This window comes from Octopus bimaculoides, chromosome 18, assembly GCF_046866305.1.
Source record: "Octopus bimaculoides isolate indiv1 chromosome 18, ASM4686630v1, whole genome shotgun sequence".
Lineage (NCBI taxonomy): Eukaryota > Metazoa > Mollusca > Cephalopoda > Octopoda > Octopodidae > Octopus > Octopus bimaculoides.
Genome location: NC_142945.1, coordinates 2,460,179 through 2,474,127, shown reverse-complemented (window position 1 = coordinate 2,474,127; position 13,949 = coordinate 2,460,179). Strand labels below are relative to the sequence as shown.

General features: G+C 38.4%; 1 protein-coding gene across 3 annotated transcripts in view; it reads left to right on the top strand.

Annotated features, from left to right (window-relative positions):
- The window catches only part of LOC106871512 (ATP-dependent RNA helicase DHX8), a 143,879-nt gene that overhangs the window by 128,037 nt on the left and 1,893 nt on the right, over positions 1–13,949 (top strand). For all 3 annotated transcript variants that reach the window (XM_089365602.1, XM_089365603.1, XM_014918015.3), the window contains 15 exons: positions 316–414; positions 1,135–1,245; positions 1,842–2,136; positions 2,340–2,440; positions 2,882–3,029; positions 4,004–4,185; positions 5,197–5,391; positions 6,970–7,155; positions 7,451–7,537; positions 8,520–8,643; positions 9,095–9,276; positions 9,519–9,659; positions 9,753–10,046; positions 11,045–11,173; positions 12,136–12,332. In XM_089365602.1, coding sequence (XP_089221728.1) covers positions 316–414; positions 1,135–1,245; positions 1,842–2,136; positions 2,340–2,440; positions 2,882–3,029; positions 4,004–4,185; positions 5,197–5,391; positions 6,970–7,155; positions 7,451–7,537; positions 8,520–8,643; positions 9,095–9,276; positions 9,519–9,659; positions 9,753–10,046; positions 11,045–11,173; positions 12,136–12,332 — 2,471 coding nt within the window. The remainder of the gene's footprint in view (positions 1–315; positions 415–1,134; positions 1,246–1,841; positions 2,137–2,339; positions 2,441–2,881; positions 3,030–4,003; positions 4,186–5,196; positions 5,392–6,969; positions 7,156–7,450; positions 7,538–8,519; positions 8,644–9,094; positions 9,277–9,518; positions 9,660–9,752; positions 10,047–11,044; positions 11,174–12,135; positions 12,333–13,949) is intronic.

Sequence of the window (13,949 nt, the reverse complement as noted above, 5' to 3'; positions counted from 1 at the left end):
GTTTAATGTCTGTTTTCCATGCTGGCATGGGTTGGATGGTTTGACTGGGGACTGGCAAGCCAGTAGGCTGCGCCAGGCTCCAATCTGATCTGGCAAGGTTTCTACAGCTGGATGCCCTTCCTAATACCAATGTGACTGTGCCTTTAACTTGCTAACCTGTCCAATGTCTCTGTCACTATCCAGTCTCATATTTTTATTGCTACCCCATTTACCTGTCTAATATTTCTATTGCTACTCTGTCTACCTGTCTCGTATTTCTTCTTCCACTGTTACCTTGTAATAATGTTTCTTCTTTGTTTGTTGTTGTTTCTTTAGATCTACAATGGCAAAGTTACAACTATTATGCAGTTTGGTTGTTTTGTTCAACTTGAAGGTCTCCGAAAACGATGGGAAGGACTTGTCCACATTTCTCAGGTATTCTAATGTCTTTGGATAAATTTTCATTTTCCCTTTTTTCTTCTTTTCCTGCAGAAACTGATTGCCCCATTTTTCACTTACCTTTTGTCAATAAATATGGAATCAACCATCGATGTATTATTGCATGAAATCTTCAGGTTTACATGTATAATCCTGTTTGTCTTCTTACCTGACAAACACCACTTATGGTTGTCCAGCAGGTTCAGTGGTGTCCATCACCTCTTTCATTTATGAATTTGTTTGACCCTCTTCTTCTCCTTTTGAGGTTCTTTTAATGACTAATGTCTTAAAGAACTGCAATAATGAAGAACACAACTAGACTGCCTACTGAAGAATCACAACTACCGTTATCTTGGCTACAACCACCTTGTACTTCCACAGAGAAGGAATCTACAGAAATTATGGTAATTCCTTATTGCAGAAGTCTGTTCAGTGAATGGTGGGTACCATAAAGCAAGCGATTAAATGCCTTGTGGTTTTCATGCTGTTTCATCTGAGTTTTAATCCTGCTGCTGTCCCTCTATAAATCCTCCTTCCAGAGTTGATAAAATAAGTATTTTATTTTGTAATTACTCTACTAAAGTCAATTGAAACAATTGCACCCGTTCCCTCCCCAAATTTCTGGTTTTAAGCCTCTTTAAATTTAAAAAAAAAAAATGATTCCTCAAAATTTCATGTTTTGTACAATTTTATGAATGTCTGTGGTTCTTTTTCCAGTTACGTCGAGAGGGTCGTGTGACCGATGTGAATGAGGTTGTACAGAGAGGTTTGAAAGTCAAGGTGAAGGTGTTGTCATTCACAGGCATTAAAACCAGTCTGTCGATGAAGGTGAGTACAAATTCTTCTATATTTCTGTCAGGTTTCTTGTTCTTAGATTTGTGAGGATCCCCCCCCCCCCTGTCAGCATGGAAACCGACATATAAAGATAATGATGATGAAATTAAGTACCAGAGTTGATATAATCAACTTGTCCCCTCCCCTTAAAATTGCTAACCTTGTGTCAAAAATTCAACCTAGGTAGGGGGGCTCCGAAAGGGGTCTCAGGGAGTAGCATCCTTGCCTTCCTGAGCTAGTTTTCCAGCACATTTCTTAAAAATCGTGGTAGAGGCCTTGGTCTCAGGACCACTCATGTCTAGAAACTGAGGTTGGGGGTAAGCAAGGGCATGCTCCCTGTAGAAAATCCAGCTCCAAAAAAGCCTCATGATAGCAAAGGAGAATGGGCACCAACCAGCCCAAAGGTTGGGGTAGGCGGCATCTACCTACCTCAGTTGCTATGGCATTGAGGTAGATCCCGCCATCCCTGTTAATGGAGAAAAAACCTAGATTTAAAACACTGGATGATGATGATGATAATATTATTTTATCCTTTGCTGTTTTTGCCAGTGAATAATAATTGTAAAAATTTTTCTCCTGTTTTGAATTAGGATGTTGATCAAGAAACTGGAGAAGATCTGGATGTGGAGCGTACACGACGTCTTGTTGGTGGGGAAGTGAAAGATGAAGAGAGTCAGTCTCGAAATCCTGATCGACCCTCATCAATGCCATTGATAAACATTCCAGAACCGGAAGATGCTATTGCAGATAGGAACAGAGTGAAGCGTATTTCGTCACCTGAACGCTGGGAAATCAAACAAATGATTGCTGCCAATTGTATTGATAAGTCAGAGCTTCCCGATTTTGATGAGGAGACTGGCTTGATACCAAAAGATGATGATTCAGGTAAGTTTATCCCTTTTATGGACATACACCTATATATTTTTTTCCTTTCCTTATACTTTATATATATATATATATATATCTATATATATATGTATGTATACATACACACACACAACTATATGGAACGTTTGTCCGTGATTTTTACTCTTCTGTTCAATCTTTTCTTTATATCTGACTTTGTATTTTTTGCTTTCCTCCTGCAGATGAAGATATAGAAATAGAACTTGTAGAAGAGGAACCACCATTTCTACAGGGCCACGGCCGTCAAGGGGGTCTTGACTTGAGTCCTGTGAAGATTGTCAAGGTAATGGTTTACACTGTTTAGTTAAATAACCCCTCCCCTCAGCACACACACACACACATAGGTGCAAGATTTAACTCCTTATACACTCATATTTGACAGGGAAGGAGGTTTCAAGCCAGTTGGTTCCTTGATATAACTCTTAAATAGTGAAACAACTGTCCATAGATCTATACACCTTTCCTCTTTTCCTTCCACACTTTCTGCTGATTTTAGCTGTTTGTTTCCACCAAGGCTGATTTTGCCTCTTATCTTTTCACGGTCAATATAAATAAACACCAGCTGAGCACTGGGATCAATGTGATCTAGTTTTGCTGGCCTTGTGCCAAAATTTGAAACCGTTGTTGTTGTTATTTTTATAAGATTGATGTTACTCCTCCAGAAAGTAAAGAAGCAGTAAACATTTGTTAACAGTCGCACTCTTTTTTATTATTATTATTTCAGAACCCTGATGGCTCATTATCTCAGTCAGCAATGATGCAAACTGCTCTTCAGAAAGAACGCAGGGAGTTAAAGCAAGCTCAGAGGGAGGCTGAGATGGACAACATTCCTTCGGGGTTAAATAACCACTGGATAGATCCAATGCCTGAAGGTTCCTAATTTTTCACTCCTTTCAAATTGTAGCATTTTCTCTTCACCATTCTGTATCTCACTCTACACCTCTCTCTATCCTCTTCCTCTCTCACTCTCCTCATTTCTTCAGATTGTTGCTAGTACGTTTTGCTCCATAAATATTTTGTCAATGGACCAGTACTTTAAGAGTGTGTTCACAGTTGAGTGCTGTCGCAGACACGAAATCACTCAACCATAAAGAGAGAGAGAGAGAGACATATTTCCCACTCAACTTGACTGACCAAGTTATCTCCCATGTCTAAGGTCACAGACTAATTGCTGTAGCAGGATTTGAATTTGGAACATTGCTGCAACTAGAACAGCCATTCCCTTCACATTCACTGGGGAGGAAGATGTTTGATCCATGTGGCTTTAGAGGCGTGAGATGTGGGATAACAGTGTCATGTTGGACTGGAGGATGGAGAAAGTCGTGTAAGGATAACAGTGTGATGAAGTGAGAGCTTGGGATAACAGTGGGCCGATGGAGTGGATGATAAGAGCAGGATCAAGAAAGACTGGGCAGTGTTTTTAGTATAATGCCAATAGGGCGATAGAAAATACAGAAATGAGTCAATTGAAAGAGTTAAAGTGAGGTCAGCAACTGCAGGACAGTAGAGGCCAGTATATCATCATCGTCATTTAACTTCAGTTGTCCAGCTGGCATGGGTTGGACGGTTTGACTGAGCTGGAAGGCTGCACCGGACTCCAGCCTGATTTTGCATGGTTTTCTACAGCTCGATGCCCTTCCTAATGCCAACCACTCCAAGAGTGTAATGGGTGCTTTTACGTGCTACCAGCACGAGGGCCATTTGTGTGACACTGGTATCTGCCATGACCGTGATTTTGCTCAGCTTGATGGGTCTTGTAATGTTTCAGTGAAGTTGTAAAATATTTCTGTATTAATTATTGATTTTGAATTAATTGTAATTAATATTGGTGTTTTTTTGTATCCAGTGGAAGGACGTAAATTGGCTGCTAATATGCGGGGAGTGGGGATGATGCCAAACGATATCCCTGAATGGAAAAAACACATTACTGGAGGATCCAAAGCTTCGTATGGGAAAAAGGAAAAGAAATCCATATTGGAACAACGTCAGAGTTTGCCCATTTATAAACTGAAAGATGAATTAACAAAGGTAAGATAATTGCTGGCATTAATAACCTTGTGGATGGCAACTCTCCCAGCAACATCCACACACTTTGTTTCATTGTCATGATTGATTTTACTATAATAAAGATGTGTTTAATATAACCACCGTCATCATCATCACCTCCACCATCATCATCACCTCCACCATCACCACCACCATTGCCATCATCATCATCACCACCACCATTATCACCACTATCATCATCATCGTTATCACCACCATCATGCATGTTTTAAGAATCAGTCTTCAACAATGTATTTGCTGTAAGAAGAGAGTTGTCTTTAATTGAGAAATTTGTAAATGTAGTTGATGAGGATTTGAATCAGAAGAGTGTCAACCTGGGAGGTGTAGGGTTTATTTCTTGTAAATGGTACAGCATTATGCTCAGTAGCAGAAACTATTCTTGTCCGATATCAGGCTTTAAATACCTGTGGGGAGGCACAGTTCTTTACAGTAAGTTGTAAATAAGTGGAGAGGTACACTTCACTACTGTAAACTGATTCTATGGGGAGGTGAAGTCCACCTCTGTAATCTACCACGATATTGTGTAATTGATGAATGCTTTGTTGAATTGTGGTGCTGAGTTCAGATTCTTCCATTGCTGAGGTTTGGAGACTGATGGCTTCATTTGCTGTTCTGCAACACAATGAAATGTTAAGACTTAGCAAGTTATGAAGTTCACTGTTTGGTTAGGAAGGGCATCTGACCATGGACATCAAGGCAAAGTAGCCATGGGCTTATGATGTGGTCCTCTCACTCGTCAGACCCTGTTGGACTGTCTAACCCATTCCAGCATGGAAGCTGGACATTAAATGAGGATGAAGATTTATAAATCTAATTTTTCCTTCATTTCTTCTAACTGAACTTAAACTACACTAAATAATTAGGATTCAAGCCTGCAGATATGATATGTATAAATATATATTTGTGTGTGTGTGTGTGCTATAAATATATTTACTTTATGTATTTACATTTTGTTTTTCTTTCACTCAAAAGGCTGTCAATGATAACCAGATTCTTATTGTTATCGGTGAAACTGGTTCTGGCAAAACAACCCAGATCACGCAGTATTTAGCTGAAGCAGGTTACACAATTCGAGGTAAAATTGGCTGCACCCAACCCAGACGTGTCGCAGCCATGTCAGTGGCTAAAAGAGTTGCTGAAGAATTTGGTTGTCGTTTAGGACAAGAGGTAAGTAATACCATTTAGTTACTGTTTTTACCTCACAACACCATTGCCGTTCCCCCTCTTTAATAAACACATTTTCATTGTTTCTTCCCTAAAAATCTGGTGAGAGAGAGGCACAGACAAGAAGTAATGATACAGGCTGTGTTAGTCGTAAAAAGGAGATGACCGAGCAGATGAGGGGTTGGTTAGGGTTAGAGATGTGGGCAGTATTTCAAGATAGTTCATACTTTTGACTATTATTATGGAGGGAACCGACATGTCGTAGATGCAGAACTTTGTCTTCTGGGAGATGAAGCAGTGGTGCCAAAGGAGTTTCCATAGGGAGTGCATGACCCCAGCAGCCAGACCACTTTTGTGGTTGATCTTTGGGATCAGGTTTCCATTGTTGCCGACCGTTGGAGTCCAGGTAGGTGAAGGGGCTGACAAGCTCCATGACATCAGGGCCAATATGGAGCAAGGGGGGGTCTGGGCCATTGCCGACATGCAACAGCTTGGTCTTCACTCGACTCACCTGAAGACCCTGGCAAGGAGGATCAGTGGCTTTGGTAGCAGATCCCCGAGGACCATCAGATGGTACCATCACATTTCCAGTGGAGGACTGTGTGTGTGCCTCCCGCCAGATCATCCTACCAGGGCCTTACTCTTGTTTGGCACAGAAACTGGGGCTTGAAAGAGGCCCTATGGCAGCAGGCACTACACCAGGATGGCTGGACGTGATTAAGAAAGATCCCCAGAGGCTTGCCATCATTTTGAAACTTGCAGAGGGCTTAGTATGGGATTGCCAGTGATGGGAGGCACTGGTGGACCTGGTCAGCTCCATGCATGATGATGTTTGTGGGGCCACTAACCTATGGTGACCCCCAGCACCATCGAGCATGAGTGAGTGACTGTCATTCCAGCTGTTGATAGGACTCATTAAGTTGAAGTAGAATGTGAAATTAAATATTCAAATGACATGGTGGAAAAAACAAATATTTATATTTAAAATAGGATAATCTTAAAAAAAAAAAAGTTTCAAATATAAAAAAACAACAAACTTGATTAAAGATTTAGATTTTATTGGTTCAGTAGTTTTAGAGTTAACAGAATGGATTTAGAATGAAGAGACCAGCAGACAAACCTGAAAATAAACAACACAGGCGCAGGAGTGGCTGTGTGGTAAGTAGTTTGCTTACCAACCACATGGTTCCGGGTTCGCGTCCCACTGCATGGCACCTTGGGCAAGTGTCTTCTATTATTGTCATGGGTCAACCAAAGCCTTGTGAGTAGATTTGGTAGACGAAAACTGAAAGAAGTCAAGCATACATACATATATATATATATATATATATATGTGTATGTATGCTTGACAACCAATGTTGGTGTATTTACATCCCTGTAACTTAGCAGTTCGGTAAAAGAAACCAATAAAATAAGTACTAGGCTTACAAAGAATAAACCCTGGATTTGTTTGACTAAAACTGGTGCTCTAGCATGGCCAGTCATATGTCTGAAACAAAGAAAAGAATAAAAGAACTGATAGCTTATATTTGGGTGGAAATGATGCTAGTGTGTCACATTGTTACAACTTTTGTTCAACAGGTTGGTTACACCATCCGTTTTGAAGACTGCACCAGTCCTGAGACAAAGATCAAGTACATGACGGATGGGATGTTGCTGAGAGAGTGTCTGATTGATCCGGATTTACTACAATATGCTGTAATCATGTTGGATGAGGCCCACGAACGAACTATCCACACAGATGTATTGTTTGGCTTACTGAAGGCGGTATGTAGTGAACTTAATTAAATGGTATTCATTCAGTTAATTGATAATTCAATCACTTTCATTTCACATCTTGTTTTTTTTTTTTTTTTTTTTTTTTGGTAGTTCAAATATTCTTTTCTACTCTAAGCACAAGGCCTGAAAGGATTAAAGGCAAAGTCAACCTCAGTGTGAACCATGTCCACTCTGTATTGAGTTTACATGCATGTGAATGTATATGTGTAGTAGTAGTAGTAGTAGTAGTAGTAGTGGATCTAAAATAGTAAATATTCTCTGATTTATTGTCCTATTTTCTCAGGCTGTCAAGAAACGGAAAGAATTGAAATTAATTGTCACCTCAGCTACTCTGGACTCAGTGAAATTTTCTCAATACTTCTTTGAAGCTGTAAGTATTCTCATTGATTTCTTCATTTCAGTTTCTTTTCTAAGACATAGATTCCAGTTATTTTGTCAGTTACGTATTTCACATATTTAGTCAAGCATATATTTTTCATGTATTTAGTTGACCACTTATATTTGTTGTGGTCATTATACACCTTGTAATATTTACCTTCTACAAGGTGTTTGAAACCTTTACCTAATAACTTATAGTTGATGGGCATTTGTAAACCAGGTGGGTAGGTTATATCTTAAAATATATTTCATATTTTAATATCTAAAAATTTATTTTCTACTTTATTCTTTGACAAGATTTCATGCTTTAGAATTATCAATTATTTTGTTAGGTATTTGGTTGTTTGATGTCATACGACAGCATTGTATGGCTTACAACTGTATATTCCTCTACAGTTTCCACATGTATGGTTCTTTACAACCATACAAATATCACACATTGCTGTTTGTGCCTGTTCACTCTTACATGTACAACTCACCACCAAATATATTTATTTGGTGCCACATATACAACATACCATTATGTATATCTGTCAAGTGCACATGTATATCTGTTCAGTGCTACATGTACAACACAACCCTATGTATATCTGCCAGGTGCCACATGTATGATAACACTATTCTATATATATCTGTAAACTGCCACATGTACAACACATCATGGTATGTTAAAGTAACATAGTCACTTGACCTGCTAGAGGTAGCAGCCATATCTCTCTCAAATCACACCTCACTGTTTTAGAACAATCCACATTGAATAGTGTAGTCTTGGGTTCCCTACAAAAAGGAAAAGACAGGATGGTCATGGTTGGAATATCTTTCTTCATAGAATTGCTGGTCAGATCTGACACCACCATCAATTCTGTACTGTATGTGCAGTGCCACATAACACACTCCTTGATTCCTAGATAGCCCTACACCCCTCATCTGCTATGAACGACAATAGTAAATGAAACTTGTATTTCCATTTTCAGCCCATTTTCACAATCCCTGGCAGGGCCTACCCTGTTGAGATTCTTTACACCAAAGAAGCTGAAACTGATTATTTAGATGCTGCAATGATAACTGTGATGCAGATCCACTTGATGGAGCCACCAGGTCAGTAGTTGTGTGTGTGTGTTTTATGTCTGTCTGTGGAACATGCTTAATAGTTAGTCTTCAGGAGAGAGAGCTTTGAGATTTCAATGATGGCGGCTGTTAATTTTTAGAATGACACTGTAGGGTAAGTGCAAGAGACCAGATATGACCAATGTGAGCATTAAACAAGTAGAATATTTTGGCCAGATTAGGCCGCTTTAAATGTTAAAGCGTTAAATCACTTAAAAACAAAGTTTATATCATAGAACCAGGAATGGTATCAAAAAAGTTACAGGTTATTTTTGATTGAGAGACATCAGGACTTGAGGTGGTGACTAAAATCTACTGATATGATAAAACTGAATGTGTGTCTGTTTATTAAATTCATTAAGTGTTGTAGTAGTTTCTATGGTAACTGGTGTTGTAGTAAATTCTGTGTGGTTGAATAAATGTTTGTTTGTCTTTCTTGTAGGAGACATATTACTTTTCCTCACTGGTCAAGAAGAAATTGACACAGCCTGTGAAATCTTATACGAACGTATGAAGGCTTTGGGACCTGAAGTACCTGAGTTGATCATCTTACCTGTATACAGTGCCCTTCCCAGTGAAATGCAGACCCGTATTTTTGAACCAGCACCACCAGGATCAAGAAAAGTAAGACACTGGTTAAGTTCAATAAAAATATATTTAATGATGAGGATATGAATGAATTTAAATCAGAGGCAATGATATACTGTGAAAGAAAAATGTTGGTAGTAACTGATATTATATTTATTTATAGATAGATTGACTTGTATAATGTTAGCTAGAACTTTGTAGTGGTGAAAAAATAAAATACACACAGAAATGATTTCCCTATAAAGGTAAATTAGTAATTTTTTTTTCAATTTTGTCAGGTTGTCATAGCTACAAACATTGCTGAAACCTCTCTGACCATCAATGGGATCTATTATGTTGTAGATCCAGGGTTTGTGAAACAGAAGGTATACAACTCTAAAACTGGAATGGACCAACTTATTGTGACACCCATATCTCAGGTAAGTGCAACCTTCCTTTCTAGTGTTGCATTGTGTGAAGTTAGATTAGGGTTGCCTGTCACTATTTCACATTGTCTGTTATGTGTTTCACAGGCTCAAGCCAAACAGCGGGCTGGACGTGCCGGTCGTACAGGTCCAGGAAAGTGCTATCGACTCTACACTGAACGGGCTTATCGAGATGAGATGTTACCCACAAATGTCCCTGAGATCCAGCGCACAAATTTGGCCAGCACTGTGTTGTCCCTAAAGGCCATGGGGATTAATGATCTTCTTTCCTTCGATTTCATGGACGCACCTCCCATGCAGACTTTGATCTCAGCCATGGAACAACTTCATGCCTTGAGTGCACTGGATGACGAAGGTTTACTGACAAGACTTGGCCGCAGGGTAAGTTGCTTCTCTCATCTCTCATCCTGTCAGGGATGTTATTATTTCAACACATTAACCACCACAACCTGTCACTGGGACATACCAGTGATGTCACATTGCATACAGTTTAATTACAAAGAAATGTAATATTTTTTTGCATTTTTACAATATTCCATAATTAAACTTTAATATTTAGCACTCATGTTATTTAGATATCCTCGAGACCATGTCAAAAATGCAAAATGAAATATTTTCTCAAATTATGAAAACGTACCACTGGTGATGCATCTGGCAGTTGTGTGAAGTTTGCGATGAGCCACCAGGGGTACATGGGGTGACTAATGTGTTAAACTGATAAACCATTTATGAGGAGAAGAGTGTATGAAGCATGGGTATAGCTGAGAAGTGAGGTATTGTGAAGTGATTGGAAGAGGAATAAGATGAACATGCTCTGGGAGTTGTACACTGTTAACTGAATGATTGAATCAAACAGAGAGGTGACACCAGGGCCATAGATTGTGGCAAGTGTATGCGTTGGTTTGGATGTGGGTTGTTGAGTCGATAGAGAGAAGAAATTCATAGGACAAAGAGAGATCTGGAAAGATGATGTGCGGATAGATACATAGGCCAGAGCCATACCAATGATTTAAGACGGAGAAAGTGAAAGGTCTTGTTTGTATATCTTTGGAAAAACATGTGTAAAAGTGAAGATGATGTTTCGTTTTAATCTTGATCTGGATGCTTCTTTTTATCTCACTCTGAGAGAATCAGTTGCTGAAGAGGAAAAAAAATCCAGTCTTCCCCTTAACATTGTTAGGTCTGTGTTTGGAACATACTGTCAGCTCTTTTACTAAACCCTTCCAATATCTTAATTGTTAGAAACCTGGTCACAGAAGATGCCCAATCTCAGTTGTGATTTCTCCATTTATAAACAGGACTCCTATCTTCTGTATGTGTATATATATATATATATATATATATATATATATTTACTGTTGTGATTTCTCTATTTACAGATGGCTGAATTCCCTCTGGAACCCATGTTGTCCAAGATGTTGATAATGTCAGTTCATTTATCCTGCAGTGATGAAATCTTAACAATTGTATCAATGTTGTCTGTTCAGAATGTATTCTATCGACCAAAGGTTAGTTATACGCGTGCACACACGCCCTTTATATACATATTTTGTCATATATATCATCATCATTGTTTAATGTCCACCTTCCATGCTAGCATGGGTTGGACGATTTGACTGAGGACTGGTGAACCAGAAGGCTGCACCAGGCTCCAATCTGATGTGGCAATGTTTCTACAGCTGGATGCCCTTCCTAATGCCAACCATTCCGAGAGTGTAGTCCAACATATATATATATATATATATATATACACACACACACACATACAGAAGTTAATATCGTTCAGTGAGATATGAATTACTAACCCACCACAGAATTTATTCTCTGTGTAATACTTCAACTCATGAAGATTTTAGAAAAGGGAAAAAAATGAAACCTCTTTACTTTTCCTAGTCTCTGGAAAAGGGTTAAGAATGTCTACAATTATATTTGAGTAATTCCTGTTTGTCTTCAGAATGGTTACTATTGTTAATGTTCAGTATAGACTGTGGTACATTGGTGGTAAAACACGAGTGCTTATATGCACCAAAAGACCATATGAGTGGTTCTCTCTAGATAAATAACGCAGTATTATGTGTTCTAACACAACATACTCTTTTAAGTGGGGATTAAGATAGCTTCTGTCACGCAATTATTTTTTAAATAGAAATATGTATTGGTTTGTTATCATTGTTCTGACGTCCACATTTCTACAGTTCCATGCTCGCATGGCTTGGACAGAATTTGTTGAGGTGGATTTTCTGTGGCTGGAGGCTCTTCCTGTCACCAACCCTCACTTATTTCCAAATAAGGTAATATTCCTTCATGGCCAGATATGTTTTCATGGAAGATTGGAAATTCACACCACTTATATGATGGTGATGCTCGTTTACAGCTATCTTAAAATGTCAAGACAAGGAAACCCTAACACACACATTTCTACTTTAAAAGTGTAATTCCCTTGTTCATTAAAACTGACCTTATTTTCCAGGACAAACAAGCACTCGCAGACCAACGCAAGGCCAAATTTCACCAGCCTGAAGGTGACCATTTAACTCTGTTGGCTGTTTACAATTCTTGGAGAAATAATAAATTTTCCAGTCCTTGGTGCTATGAAAACTTTGTCCAAATTCGTACATTAAAAAGAGCTCAAGATGTCAGGAAACAGATGTTGGGCATAATGGACAGGTACCGGCAGTTTGCTCTTTTAAGACTTTTAAAATTTTACCATGTTTTCATTGTCTTTTTTTTTTTCAATAGGTTTAATGGTTTTACATATGTAAATAATTAATGATTATTTTGAAATTGTTCTTTTATTCGTTAACTGGTTTGAGGTATTGGACTGGCCATGCTGGGGCATTGCCTTGAAGGGTTTAATTGAACATATCAACCCCAGGACTTATTCTATTAGTCTCTTTTTGCTGAAGTGCTAACATACAGGGATGCAGAAATCACCCAAATTGTTGAGCAATGGGATTGAACCCCAAACTACATGCTTCCCAAGTGGATTTCTTAACCACTTAGCCATAGCAGTGCCTGGCTTTCCCAAACGTTCACCCTTTTAAATACTATAATTTTCCTACTTGTAGTTGCATCTTTTTTCCAGTTTGGTAAATTTAACCAAATGAATCTGGCAGGCCTTTTGCTGAAAGATCTAATGTTCTGCCCATGTTCAGGGTTGACTTTTGTGCTTGTCATTGGTTCATCATTTGAACTATTTTTTTTGGGGGGGGTTCTGTGTCTCAGTTCATCTATATATATAAAAATGAGAATGTGTGTCTGTCTCTCTGTGTGAATCCCTAAAACTCGAGAACTACGCAACCAATTTCATTCAAATTTTACACATGCCTTACTTAGGGTTCCAGTTGTGTTTTAGTCAAAAAGAATTATTAACTTCTTGCAGAGTTCGAGCCCACGGCAACATAATATCTCCTCCACTATTTAAGTATTACGTGTCAAAAGTGAAACAAAAACACTCATGTCAAATACTTTCACTTTAAAAATGAAACTATTCCACTAACTGAAACAATCACATTTCGATACTGTAGTGACAGATACTTTCACAGAGAGAGATGTATATGTATACATATACATGTATATGTACACCATTTCGATACTGTAATGACAGATACTTTCAGAGAGAGAGAAAGAGAGAGAGAGATGTATATATATATATATATAGATCTATACATACATGTATATGTATACATATGTGTAGATGTATATATATATATAGATGTACATGTAACATGTATACATATATACATATATACATGCATACAGATATCTATACATATATACACCCATCACACACACACACAAACACACACATTAGTCATTTGTTTTCTTATCCAAAAGTACTGAATGGATCTTTATGAAATTTGGAAATTATATTCTTTGCATAACGGCCATAACTCCCATGAAAATTCATATATTTTTGATGTTGATGAAATTTTAACCTGAACATAACAGATGAGCATTATTTAGAAAATGGTGTCGCACATTATCGAGGCTACCATTCTTTCTGAATGTGCAAAAGGGGATGACGTCTTTATTCCAAGAATTCCTCTTACTCTATCAGGAGCAGACATTCCTTTTACATTCAGAAGACTACAATTCCCCCTTCGTGTGACTTTTGCCATGTCCATAAACAAATATCAGGGTCAAACACTGTCTGTAACTGGTCTTCTCTTGGAAGAGCCCTGCTTCTCACATGGACAACTGTATGTTGGCTGCTCAAGAGTGGGCAGCAACAAAAAACCTATTTGTATATGCTCCACAAGGGAAAATAAGGAACATAGTTTA